General features: G+C 36.3%; 2 protein-coding genes across 5 annotated transcripts in view; one reads left to right on the forward strand and one right to left on the reverse strand.

The window, feature by feature from the left end:
• Window positions 1–8,641, forward strand: part of SLC30A7 (solute carrier family 30 member 7) — a 33,368-nt gene extending 24,727 nt beyond the window's left edge. The window contains exons 9-11 of the mRNA XM_026671777.2: window positions 1,877–1,967; window positions 2,795–2,944; window positions 4,286–8,641. Coding sequence (XP_026527562.1) covers window positions 1,877–1,967; window positions 2,795–2,944; window positions 4,286–4,333 — 289 coding nt within the window. The 3' untranslated portion in view covers window positions 4,334–8,641. The remainder of the gene's footprint in view (window positions 1–1,876; window positions 1,968–2,794; window positions 2,945–4,285) is intronic.
• A 1,155-nt stretch (window positions 8,642–9,796) lies between these two features.
• The window catches only part of DPH5 (diphthamide biosynthesis 5), a 37,809-nt gene continuing 34,413 nt past the window's right edge, over window positions 9,797–13,192 (reverse strand). For all 4 annotated transcript variants that reach the window (XM_087960742.1, XM_026671792.2, XM_087960741.1 and 1 more), the window contains 2 exons: window positions 11,968–12,071; window positions 9,797–10,208 (listed from right to left, as the gene is read on the reverse strand). In XM_087960742.1, the coding sequence (XP_087816868.1) occupies window positions 10,003–10,208; window positions 11,968–12,071 (310 nt within the window). In that variant the 3' untranslated portion in view covers window positions 9,797–10,002. The remainder of the gene's footprint in view (window positions 10,209–11,967; window positions 12,072–13,192) is intronic.

Below are 13,192 nucleotides of genomic sequence, written 5' to 3' on the forward strand. Positions count from 1 at the left end.
AGATGCTCTCGGTGTATATAAAAGAAAAGATACATTTGTCAAGAGTCAAGAAGCATAAGGTAGAACACTTAATAATAGTCATAGGATGCAATAAGCAATCAAATCATACTAGGAAACAGTCAATAAAAATAGGATACAAACAAGGCTACAGTCATACAGTCATAAGTGGAGGAGATGGGTGAAAGTAAGGATGGGAGGATTAATAGTAATAGTAATGCAGACTTAGTAAATAGTTGGACATTGTTGAGGGAATTATTTGTTTAGCAGAGTGATGGCGTTCGGGAAAAAACTGTTCTTGTGTCTAGTTGTTCTGTTGTGCACTGCTCTATAGCATCATTTTGAGGGTAGAAGTTGAAACAGTTTATGTCCAGGATGTGAGGGGTCTGTAAATATTTTCACAGCCCTCTTTTTGACTCGTGCAGTATACAGGTCCTCAATGGAAGGCAGGTTGGTAGTAATTGTTTTTTCTGCAGTCCTAATTATCCTCTGAAGTCTGTGTCTGTCCTGTTGGGTTGCAGAACCAAACCAGACAGTTATAAGGGTGCAGATGACAGACTCAATAATTCCTCTGTAGAATTGTATCAGCAGCTCCTTGGGCAGTTTGAGCTTTCTGAGTTGGTGCAGAAAGAACATTCTTTGTTGTGCTTTTTTGATGACGTTTTTGATGTTAGGTGTCCATTTTAGGTCTTGTGATATGATGGAACCTAGAAATTTAAAGGTCTCTATTGTTGATACTGTGTTGTCTCGTATTGTAAGAGGTGGTAGTATGGGAGGGTTTCTATCTAAGACTATTGGGGAGTCACGCCATTTGATCCTAATCATTATAGTACCAAAATGATAAAATGTGCATCATGATGTCATGACACACTCCTTTTGTATTTGCAGGTTGATATCAGACACACATACATATGTAGTGAAGTTAGCATAACAACATCAATGTGTGTTTTGTTGTGCATCCACACTCCACAGATACCTGTGGAGAGGTCAGTATTCCTGATATTAGAGTGATAAAATTCTCAATATTCTGAGCAGTGCAACTGTATGGAATCTATGATTCTAAGCCCTTTATCATGGGAATTGGGTGTTTCCCTGATACCTCAATATACTCATTTTACAGCTGCTGAATGGAGCCTCTAAATTGTTTCCAAATGCTCCCTGTTTGAGCTCTGGTAAAATCCCTGGGTTCTCTTTATTTCAAGAAATGCAGAGAAGGCTGTTTTAAACAAGTCATTTAATTATGGCTGAACATGTACCTACTAATTTAGTTCTGCGATCGTACTTCTTGTGTTCTCCCCTACTTGCACCCCTTTCCTTATTATTTTGGATTATAAATTTAAAAAAATGTCTAAACCAGAAACAAAAGCAAGTATCTTTTTTTAAAAAAACATATATATTCTCTATTTTGACAGTTGTGTTAGCTAACTGACCCTAGAGAGCCATCATATTTTTTTTCCTATCAGTATTGCCATATTTGTCAAATACATGAGTCAAAATTGAGTTGTATGTTCCTGCATAGTAGATCTTCTTTTTCACCCATGAGAAATTACCCTAGTTAGTATATTGCTTGAGGGAGGGGGATCGCTATTTAGGATATGTAAATAATCACTTTCAGCATAATGTTTTGAATACAGGAAGTCCTCAAATATAGCTACAATTGGAAATGGGATTTGTGTTGATAAATGATGCAGTCGTAAAGCAAGATATTGTGACCACATTGCTTAGCAACTGCAATCTCGGCACTCCCGGCTGTTGTCGTTAACCAAGAATATCTCTTCATCAGAATGAACTTAATTCCAGCATGTTGCATGTGTGCGTCTGTCTGTCTGTCTGTCTGTCTATCATTGATATTTAAAATAACTTTAAATAATATTTCTAGTGTTGTTCCACTCCTGAGAGAATCCATTGGAATTTTGATGCAGCGAACGCCTCCTTCTCTAGAAAGTGCTTTGCCTCAGTGCTATCAACGGGTGAGTTATAGCATTTTGATTGGTTTGAAACATATACCTCAAATAGAGCAGTAGCAGATATTTAACATCTGGAGAACACCTGTCCTCCAGGAAAGCCTATTCAATTCTCCTAGTAAATGAACAAAACCCTAAAACTAATAACCATTATCTGATTAAACAAATTTGTAAATTTGGGCAGTTTTCATTCTATACAAATTGAAATCTCATTCTTATAATAGTAGAAAGCACGAACAAACATTAATGACCAGATTAACTTTCAGTTATGTATGCCAATACAGTTTTCCCCCCACATGATACTTGTAGATGACTTTTGGACCTTGGCAGGTGTTCTAAACCCTCTGAAGGCAAATTATGTTAAAAAGGTTATTATCAATGAAGATCATGTTAAGCTATAATCCTGTTTGTCATATAATTTTTAAGCCTTAAGGTAGTGTGCTTTATTTTGAGGTTAATGTGAGGATGAACATAATTTTTGTTTAGGATTTTGTGCAAAGCAGGTTTTATGGTTGCTTTAATAGCCTGGGATTTTTTTAAAAAAATGGTTTAGTACAAAGTACTACAATGTTCTTAATAGCATGAAGGTAACATTTTTCAGGAACAGAAATTGAGAAAAGAAACCGTCTCTTCAAAATGAGATTGAGATTGATTTATTATATTTGATCTTAAAAGAAAAAATAATTGGACATCTTTTGAGATAACTCATTTTGCTTATTATGTAACAGAATACATAGAATTATTCAAGGTTGGGATTAATTGGTTCTTATAAACCACTCTTACAATCATTTTTAAAAGAAGGAAAAACTAAAATACTAAATTCTGCATTTTAGGTTCAACAACTGCAAGGAGTTTACAATTTGCACGATCCTCATTTCTGGACTCTTTGTACTGATGTTTACATAGGGACTTTGAAACTGTTTGTAGCTCCAGATGCTGATGCAAAATGGATATTAAGCCAAACTCACAACATTTTTACTCAGGTAAAATGTGCATTTGTATACCTAAGTTAAAAGTTACGATCCTGTGTTTAGCCACTGAGGAAAATTTTATTAAGGTATTTTTAGCCTGTTAAAAATAAAGTTGGGTTATAAAGTTCAGGAGTTGCAAGAAGCTTTATTTCTGAATTTAAATTCTAAATAATCTAAATTTTATATGCAATTCTCTTTATACTTATTTGTAGATATATGCTCTTCAGCTTTACAAATATCTGTCACTTTTCTGATTTTTGGTCTGTGGATCGCTTCATGGGAAGTAAATTTGCCTCTTTACTTTTGTTTTGCTAAAAATCGTAAAAAATTTAAATGTTAAGAATGTCCACATTGTCTAGCATCTTTAAATGTTTAAAAGATGCAATTAATAAATCTGTGAGGTTCTGAACTTTAAAATAGAGTCAGTCCAGTGACGTGTCATTATATTTGTATTTTTTAAATTTTCCTTTGTGGATCATAAAAGTCTTACGTGTCTATGGAGATTCTCAGTCATCCAGGTCATGGTTGTCCCAAATGTGCTCTTTCAAGAGGCAACTGGACTTTCTGGTTTTTCTTTGAAGATGTTTCACTTCTCATCCAAGAAGCTTCTTCAGCTCTTGGATGAGAAGTGAAACATCTTCAAAGAAAAACCAGAAAGTCCAGTTGCCTCTTGAAAGAGCACATTTGGGAGAAAAGTCTTACATATTGGCGAGCTCTCATTTTTATTACATTAAGCATTCTTTTCAAGCGTTCTTATGAAATATTTTGAACCAGAAAAATCGATTTGTTTTTACAATGATAAGACCAAGGAATAAAGAAATGAAGAGCTTGCTATGGTGCCATCTTATTAATTACAACTGTTCATGCATAGTAGTGGTCATGTTTACTGAATTTATATCCGCTTTCCTATTGGTAACACGATGTGGCAAAGAAGGGAACTTCCCTCATTTTATCCCTGCAACAGTCGCTATATTTGGGGGCTTGGGATGAGAGAGTAATTCTCCCTCAGTCATGCAGTGACCTCTGTGGCAAATTGAACCTGGGTTTCTTTGATCCCAGTGTGACATCTCAACCATTGGTCTATACTGGTTGTTTTTCTAAATGGAGCAGACCTTCAATGGTTTGCAAGACACTTCCATGACAGATCACAGTGTTGATTTATAACAAGGGTGTCCAACCTTGGCAGCTTTGTGACTTGTGGATAGGAATTCTCAAAATTTCCAGCCAGCCATGCTGAGATTTGAAGTCCACAAGTCCTAAAGTTGCCAGAGTTGGATATCCCTGCATTTGAAATGAGATTCACCTGTTCTCATTTCTGACTTATTTATGTGTCATTCTTCCTTGCTTCTGCAGGCTGGAGTGAGGCAACTGTATGTACAGATCGACGTTGCCACGATGTAGCGAACCTCTTCATCTCCTTCTCGGACCAAAGCTTTCTAGTACTGTCATTTTAAGACTTGGTTGTTCCTCTGGAAATTGAAACTCCTGGTCTCTATTTCCCAGGAAAGTCTCTTGTCATCCGATTAACAGAAGAGAAAATGAAAGGGGGATTGACTTGAATTAATCTGGGAATGACTTTCAGGACCCCCAAAACTTTGTGGATTCTTTGCCAAATTTGTTCCTACCGACAGCAGACTTACCAATACAGATGTGAGGTTGCAATCGTTGACTGCTTTCTGTAAAGCTGCTGCTATGGCAGAGATTTCTCGTTCCCACAGAACTGGTATTATTGCAGGGAGGGAGAAATTAAACGGAAATTACTTTGGGGTGTAATGTCACATTGGTTGACATTCTACAGCATAACTGTTTATAAGACTGTTTGTACTTTGCAAACTTAATGAACCAAACCATATTGGGTTTTCAGAGTGCCTTTTATCAAAGTATCTGTCAGCACAGATTGGAAGCATTGGGGATTTTTATTAATTTTTATGGCTGTGATTTGTACCAGTAAAGTTTTTGCTTGCAATTGGTGTGCTGTAAATGTGTAATTGAATACAGAGATGATGGATTCCCTGTTAATGTTACATTTTAAAGTTTCTGAGGAGACTACTCTTCAGTTTTCAAATACAACCGTAAAATGAATATGTAAAATGCACTTGCAGAATGTTTCATTACCATGAAGTAAAATCTTGGCTGCTAATTCTGCAGCACCCTTGACAGTGATTGGGTGTTACTACGTGTATCTAGTACGAGAAGATGTCTTGCAAGAATACAATGTCTTCCTCTGATCTGACGGCTATTAATTGTTGTTTTTCATACATGGTCAAATCTTGCAGTAAATAATTAGTATTTTTTAAATTTAACTTTTATGAAACACTCAAAATGAGGAATGCTTTTATGGATTTCCCTCTTCCTGCATTGCCACTTCCTTTCTGAGCCTTTTATGTTGGATACATTTATTTTGATTGAAGCAGGTTTTTTTATACTAGCCAATAGACAATATATGATTTTATTTTTACTCTGTATGTTTACTTAACAAATTATTCGATCCTCTTATGAATGTGAATCCAGGATATTCTTCTGGCAATCTCACCATTGGCTGCATTGTGTTAGGTTTAAACATTCAGATTTTAACTGAATATAGTGAGTTTTCCTAAATCAAACCCCATATTCGAAGTTTGACACCCCTCCTCCCCCAATCAAGATTCTTGTAGGACCTATAAATCTTATAGCAGCATTTTCTGACACTTAATTATTTAGTGAATAGCTCTGCCAATATTGATTCTGTGCTGGTATTCTCCATCATAATTAAAAGTTCTTTTAAAACTTCACAAGAACATTCTGGGTAATCTGTCAATATCCCACTGTGTAATTTTTAAAGGTTATATTTGGATACAATGCCACATATTTCTAATGTTGGAACTGAAGTTGGTTAGAAGCTAGTCTCCATTTTAAGTTAATATGGACAACCCCAATTCACTGTTGGTCAAATCAATAGAAATCACTGGGCCTTTAAAAAAGACAGTTAGAACAAAAGTGTGTGATGCAAGCGAGCTGACCTAGAAAAAAAAATGAAGGTTAGCATTTACCAGAAGTTGTTTTCTTAACCCAAACAGTTGTTTTTTTTAATAGCTTGCATGAAATTGTGTTAGTGTCAGAAATACATAAAAATGGACCTGAATTTTATATTGGAAAAGAACTGTAATGTGGATTTTCTGTTTTTATGGGAATAACTTTTTATTATTTTTAATCCAATGGTTGTTAGATAACCTATTACTGGTTGTTTAATTTAACTGTTAATTTAATCTAACCGTGCTTTGTTTTTGCTTACTGTTAGAAATGTATTTTTATGCAACCTGTAATTTAAACCCTAATATAAGTTTTGATTCATTATTTTTGCACAGTAACATATTTGGGCCTCCTTCCTTTCCATAAGTCACAATGAAAACTGTTTCGTGTATTACTATTTTCTTATTCCCCTCATACATAAAAGACAATAGGAATTAATTCCCCAAGATGGGAGGAGGAAAAGTTTGTGCTTGTTTTCACTTGGTGCAGCAATATTATTTTTCCCCATGGAGATAATTATTTAGCTCTGTGTAGACTAATGTGAAGTCCCATTGCCTCTGAATCTCTTTCAGCAAAAGGGCTTGCTGAAATAGGTTGTTAACTTGTTTTAAATACTTTATTTGTAATCACTTCTTCAAATAAGATCAGCTTAGTCCACTGATTTTATGCATCAGTCTGAATTTTGCTTCTGCTTTGACATGACTGCTCCAGTGGCTTTTGTTGGCACGTTCTAAATCTTGGGTGTGCCTTAAATAAGAGACGCTGGAACCAAACGGCTTAACCTTTTTAGTGGGGTTAATATGCTCTTTGTTTTGTTTTGTTTCTGCAGGATACAAGTCCTCTTTATTGTTGCTGACTTCTTTCAGCCAAATGTCAAACAGCAAAGCATGTAAAATTATACTTTTGCCAAATATGTGGCACTGAAATGTGCTTTTATCTAACTTTTGGCAAAACAACTTACATCAAACTCGTTGCCTTTTGAACCATATAGTTCAGTAGAGGGCTCACTCCCTAAACAAATGTGCATTTTGCTCTGTAATCCCAAGGCAAGATGTTTAACTTAGGACATTTGTAGAACATGTTTATTGTCCACCAAGCTCCAGAGGGATAATATGAAGGAAAAGTGTTTTTTTATATTTTGAAGTTCAAAGTATTAGGCTTAATCTTAGGATCTGTTTAATTGTTGAGGGGAAAATAGGCTGCCCAATGCAGTTGAGTGTTTAGGACTATTTTCTACAGATGGAACCAGTAACTTGAACAGTCTTTTTTTTCCCCCCAGTTCTTTTTCATTTCTAAATATGAACACTTGTAATTTTATTCAGATATTCAGAGTCTTGGCTAGTAAACAAAATACTGGCCTAACTGTGGCCAGAGTTTTTAGAAGAGATGCTAAGTGTATCAGATAAATATTGTTGGCAGTTGAAGAAACCAAGACTGGCAGTGGAAATACCAATGGCTGGTTATTGCAAGATGGAGTGGGTGATGAGGGGAAGAGACTAAAACCAGTGAAATTAAGTATGTTTTCCAGGGGAGAACTGCAGGGTTTTGTTTTGTTTTTTGCAAATATGGTTGGTATGATTTAGATGAAACCCAGGGATCTTACATGCTTTGTCTAGTTTAGAAAATTATTCTCTATAACAGGCCTGTCAAACTGGGGCCTGCAGGCCGGATGTGTCATGTGCAGGCCACGCCCACCCAGTCTCTGCAAAGGCAAAAGTCACGCTACGTCACATGACACAATTGTGTTTGATACCCGTGGTCTATAATTAGTTCTAAATTTCTTACATGATTCTGCTTTTGTTTTGCCATAGAAAGTACTTCAATATGCATTTTTCTCAGAGTCCTGCTCCCAGCCCCCATTATAACTCCTGCTGCTTTGTACATTGACCTGAAATGTTTGCATTTTTTTTTTTACTTTAAAAGAGCTGTGCCCCTCTAATAAGTAATTTTATTTGGAGCTATGACTAAGCTTTAGATGAGATGGATTTTTCTGTTTTTATCCTCCCACTATCTTGGGGAGGAGAAAGTTTCACTATAATGAAATACTAAAAGCATTGTTTGCATATTTCATTTACTGAGGCCTGGTTGCTATGATATCAATTCCCAAAACTTCCCACTCAAAGTTGCCTTGAACCACAAGATGGGCAGCAAATACATTTGATCAATAAGTAAAAAAATTATGCAGGGTCAGCAGTCTGCTTGGCAGTGTGAATCACTATGCAACCTGTAGCTTCTAATAGACCAAATTCTGACTTGAGAGCATTGATCTAATAGGATTTCAGCTGCCTATTTTTAAGTTTTGAGATCAATACCCATTATTTAGTGGTGGTGTATCTTGTTGCCAAGCCCTGGCTTAAATTATAGATTATAGATCGCATTTATGGCCTAGCCATATATTTTCCTGTATGAGAAAATGGCGAAACTCTTATTTCCTGAAAATGTCTTTTATTTAGTTTCTAAAGGACTGGTGTTTTGTACAATTTAAGGAATTTATTTACCGATAAGTTCAAAGTGGTGGCTAAAGATAATATACTGAAAATAACTTGAAAATACTATAGCTAGTGGCCAGTGCAATATTGAACATTTTATTGGTTTATTTTTTCCTACTTTAAATACAGTCTTTATTGAAACAGCAAAAATGTTTGACATGATATTTGGGATCAATTTTTCCTATCAATAAAACTTTTTCTTAAAAGGTCATATATTGTTTATGTAGTTCTTGGGGTGAAATACATTCTTTAAAGCATTTTTAAGTACTTGTCTAATTGGAAAAAAGACAGAGGTAATAAGCTGTACATTGTGGTTTATGCATAATGGCAGCTGGTCTTGTACAGCATGCTAAGCCACATATTAGTAAAACACAATATATGAATAAAAAAATGCAGAGATAATGTGAGGTTGGTTAGATTTATTTCCCATTCTCTGCCCAAACTCAAGACAGTGTTGAGTTGAGACACCTCTTCATGGAAATGACACAGAAAAGATGGCATCCCTTAATCTTCCTTGAAAATCTTGTGGAGAAACCTCCAAACCTCCAAACAGTATGGAGAAGGACTCAATAAAAACAGTACACTGAACCAACTGCCAAGGTCCATTTCCTACATCAGATATATTTGAAAGTGGATACCTCCTGCTTGCTATAGAGGCAAGGTCTAGAGATATTTTTTGAGTCTATTTCATTCCAAAAATGAATGAGGCATAGCTCCTCATTTTTGGAAGGACACACTCTAAAAAGAGCTTAAAGGAAAAAACCCTTGAGGGGGGGAAAAAAGGAAGAAAGATGCTGAGAATTATGAACCATTAGCTGCATATACTGATGGGGTCACCAAGACCCTCTCCACTTTTGAAATACTCTTCCTCCAGACACCCATTTGGTCCCATCCCTACTCTGCATCAGAAAATACTGAACTATTTGATCAATCAGGAAATGGGTTGAGGCGTATTGTCCTGTCACTGAATGAGGGCTGAAATAGAGTTTTCAAACTTCCTCAAAGCAATTATTTATTTCCTGTTTTTGGTTTTTTCCTGGATTTTTAATTTTAAGTTTCCTTAAGTCCCTTTGATCTGAAGAATGCTCAGCATACGTTGGTGGTTTAAATTCAATTCAAGCTTTATCTACTGATACTGTTACTATCGCCATTATCTGTAGTTGGAAATGGTACCGTTTAGGCACAGATTTACTCCCTTAGGACATCTCCATCAAGGCAGGAACAGATTTCTTTAAAAATTTGTTTTTGTCTTGTTTTCAAAGTCTAAACTGAAAACAATTAGCCACCCTAGCCAAGCGCTATATTTCATCTTTTGAATGTTCTCTTGCCATACTGTTCTCTCCCATCACCAGCTGTACAAGTGGAATCAAAACAATAATCTCAATTTTTATTTCACTTCTGCCAAGTAACAAAACTTTTACAAGTTGAACGCAGTGAGCCTGAGCCATAAGGAATCACAGTTGGGCTTGCTAGTTGTCTTCTTTAGCAAGATATGGGCTACTTCTTTGTAGTCTGTTATCAACAAGGAATTTACCAGCTTCTGTTCCAGGTAAGGCACAAAGTGTTTCCAATTCAATCTTGTTCCAAGATGGATTTATCTACTGCAAATAATTTAAGCATGTCTACTTCCAAGGGATGCAATATTCCAGTTATGATCATAGAGTGCAGAGGATCGCCAAGGGCCACCGTAGTCATATCCTGTAGAGTACCTGATACAATCTTCTGATCCAATGCACCAACTCTTGCTAAGCCTACACAGACAGTGTTCTCGGTTACTTCTGCAAAAACAAAGAACACAATGATTTAAGAAAATCTGCTTTAAAATTTTGACTTCTGCAGCTAATCTAAGAGAAAGTGATTCTCCCTCCTTCAAAGTTACATCATCTTACACTGACGCCAGGAAACCTTCTGAAGGTTTCGGAATCTACAATAATTTTCCTGAAAATTGGAGCAATGCCTGTAACATTGCCTCGTAACAGGATGTGGCAAAATTTGTAAAGATCAGGCACAGGAAATATGGTGATCTAGCAGGAATCTGAACTTCAGGTATAATAATTAGGTAGGTTTTCAGTCATGCAGACTTATTTAAGTGAATATAGCCCAGGAAGACTAGATGCTATTCCTGATAACTGAGGAATTTTCAAAAAATAAAAATGAAAAAAACAAGGAAGCATTTATGAAATATCTGTGGGCAGGGTTTCATATCTCCGAAAAAGCTCCTTTAACCAGAGAATATGAAGGAGAATTTGCTGAGTCATTTTTATTCCCCCATTCCCTTATTTTTCTTGCTGTTTTGATAGGGGAGGGTTGTCTTCACTAACCATAACTTGCATAACATAATAAATTGTATTATGTTTTGCCTTATGTTATTTGAATCCAAGATGATGAATTAAATTGTAATTAAAGTTCTCCTTAACCATAATTCTTGTTTTATGTTCCTTTGCTTCATAGGAATGAACTGTGTTTCCAGGTTTTCTTTTGATAAGTAGTGCATCACTCTGAGCTAGCATTTTGCTTTTATATGGAAAGCAAGTATCCATCTTGTTTGCTATGAATTATTGGGATCAAACACTGAAGAACTGGAAGCTCTATCACAGGGGTGTTCAACTGTGGCAATTTTTAAGACTTGTGGACTTCAACTCCCAGAATTCCCCAGCCAATATGGGGAATTCTGGGAGATAAAGTCCACAGGTCTTAAAGTTGCCAAGGTTGGACACCCCTACTTTACAGTGTTATTTTAAACCTTAAAGCAAGGATGAGAAAACTTCAGCCAGTCAGATATTGCTGAATTCCTGTCATGCCCACTGAACATGACTGGATCATGACCAGGATGATGGGAGTCATAGTGCATCCTTAGTTTCTCCATCCCAACCTACAATTTTACAATTAAAATGCTCGAGGATCAAATCAAGATCAATTTACTTAACTTTTGAGGTTTCTTTTTTCTACAACATAGAAATATTTTACTAACAAGGGAATTGCTTTTGGTTATGTTTCCCCACCAAAAGTCTGTATTTCTTCATGCAATATCAAATGGTTAGTTGAATACAAGATGGCAAGGTATGTGACACATATTTTTCTTTGTGCTGATCAAGGACTGCAATATTCAATTTTTTTAATATTAAAAGTGCCTTCCCACTCTGCATTTGGGACCACATTTTGTGGCAAGTAGAATCTCAAACACCAAATGAAGGAAATGCACAATTTCTTATGAGTGTGGGAAATGATTAAAGTCGAGGTGATTCATTCTTGAAATATATCCATCTGGAATATTTTTTTTTTTTTAAAAAAACTTGGGTCATTGAACTTGTGGCTGGGTTGCATATACGCCAACATTCTGCGGCCTTTAAATATGTACTTCCAAGCTAGTGATGTACATGACATGATGATGAACCAATGTAAAACGTTGGTTTCTGTGCAAACTGTATCTTGCCAAGTTCAGGATGGCCCAACTCCATAGGAGTTCTTGAATTTGGAAGAAATTTCAAGAAGTATATACAGTATATCTTTTTACCAGAAAGGACAAACAGATTATACCTGGCTTTTGGCCCTGTAGCCGCCGATTCTGGACAACAGCAAGAAGTTGCTCGGCTGCTTGATTCACACTCATGTAGCGTGGTGGCTCAAAGATTTTCTTTCCCCTGACAGAGAAAATTGACAATATCAAAACAAGGAGCTCATACATCCTAGTCCTGTCAGATTCATGAGCACAACAAACTGACATTTGTACTAGTTGGTTTGCATACTGCATTTTCTTCAATTAATGTTTGTTAAACACAAGAAAGACTTAGGCTGGGTTTGGTCACCACACTAACAGCTGAAAAGTAGGAAACAGCATATTCAGCAGATGGAAACATATTGGTGCACTCTCCCCTTGACTTCACTGGCCTAGCTTTAGATGTGCATTAAAAGCTGCATCCAACATTTATGTCATAGGGAAAGAGAAATCATTCTTAGGCAGTCCTGTGGCTGTTTTGAAGCTTTTAACTGAGGAATTACAGGCTGCATGATTCAGATTAATGTATTCTCCGCTTCTAAAAGAGGTGCCATATGTTTACTCTTCCAGTACAATCCCAGTCATGGCTATTCCTCAACCCCCTCAAAAGTGGTGTTATACTTCCCCCTGCATCAGCGACCGTGCTATTCATGCCAAGCTGAAAGGAAAGCCTGTGTTTTTCAACCATATACTCTCGAGTTGCATAATTATAGTCCCTCAAATCTAGTGTTTAAGAGTTGTTTTCAGCAAAGTATGCCAACCCTGGACTTGGCCAAGTAGAGTTATGAAGAAGTTCCAAAATAAATCTTCCCCCAAGATTGTCAGTCCATATGAATATGAAGCTAAACCATAGTAAGGATGTGTCCAGAAACCATCAACTGTTCCATAAGATGAGCTGGCAAAGAGATTAAGGACGCAGACTGATCCACCCAGATTAGAAATACTGAACAACTGGGAGTGGGAAAATATTATACCACAGATAAGTGACTTGGATCAGAGCTAATATCGCTCTGTTCGCTTTTTTAAAGTGAGAGACAGCTAATACATGCTAAACACACTAAGAATTTAATTTATTTATGAAGCATCCAGTTTATCTTTAACAAACAGATGACTAAAAGTAAGGTTTGGCCAATGACATTTTATTGCCTGAAGCAGAGGGCAAGTGATGCCTCCAATTCCAGTTAGTACAAGACTTTAAAAGTACTTAAAACTACAAGGAGAAAGGTCTGGACTAGTTATGTGGAGGAACACCCTGATTGTGATGAG

This window comes from Notechis scutatus, chromosome 3 (genome assembly GCF_049901735.1).
Source record: "Notechis scutatus isolate UNSWTSFEM ecotype Mainland chromosome 3, rNotScu1.2, whole genome shotgun sequence".
In the NCBI taxonomy this organism is placed as follows: Eukaryota; Metazoa; Chordata; class Lepidosauria; order Squamata; family Elapidae; genus Notechis; species Notechis scutatus.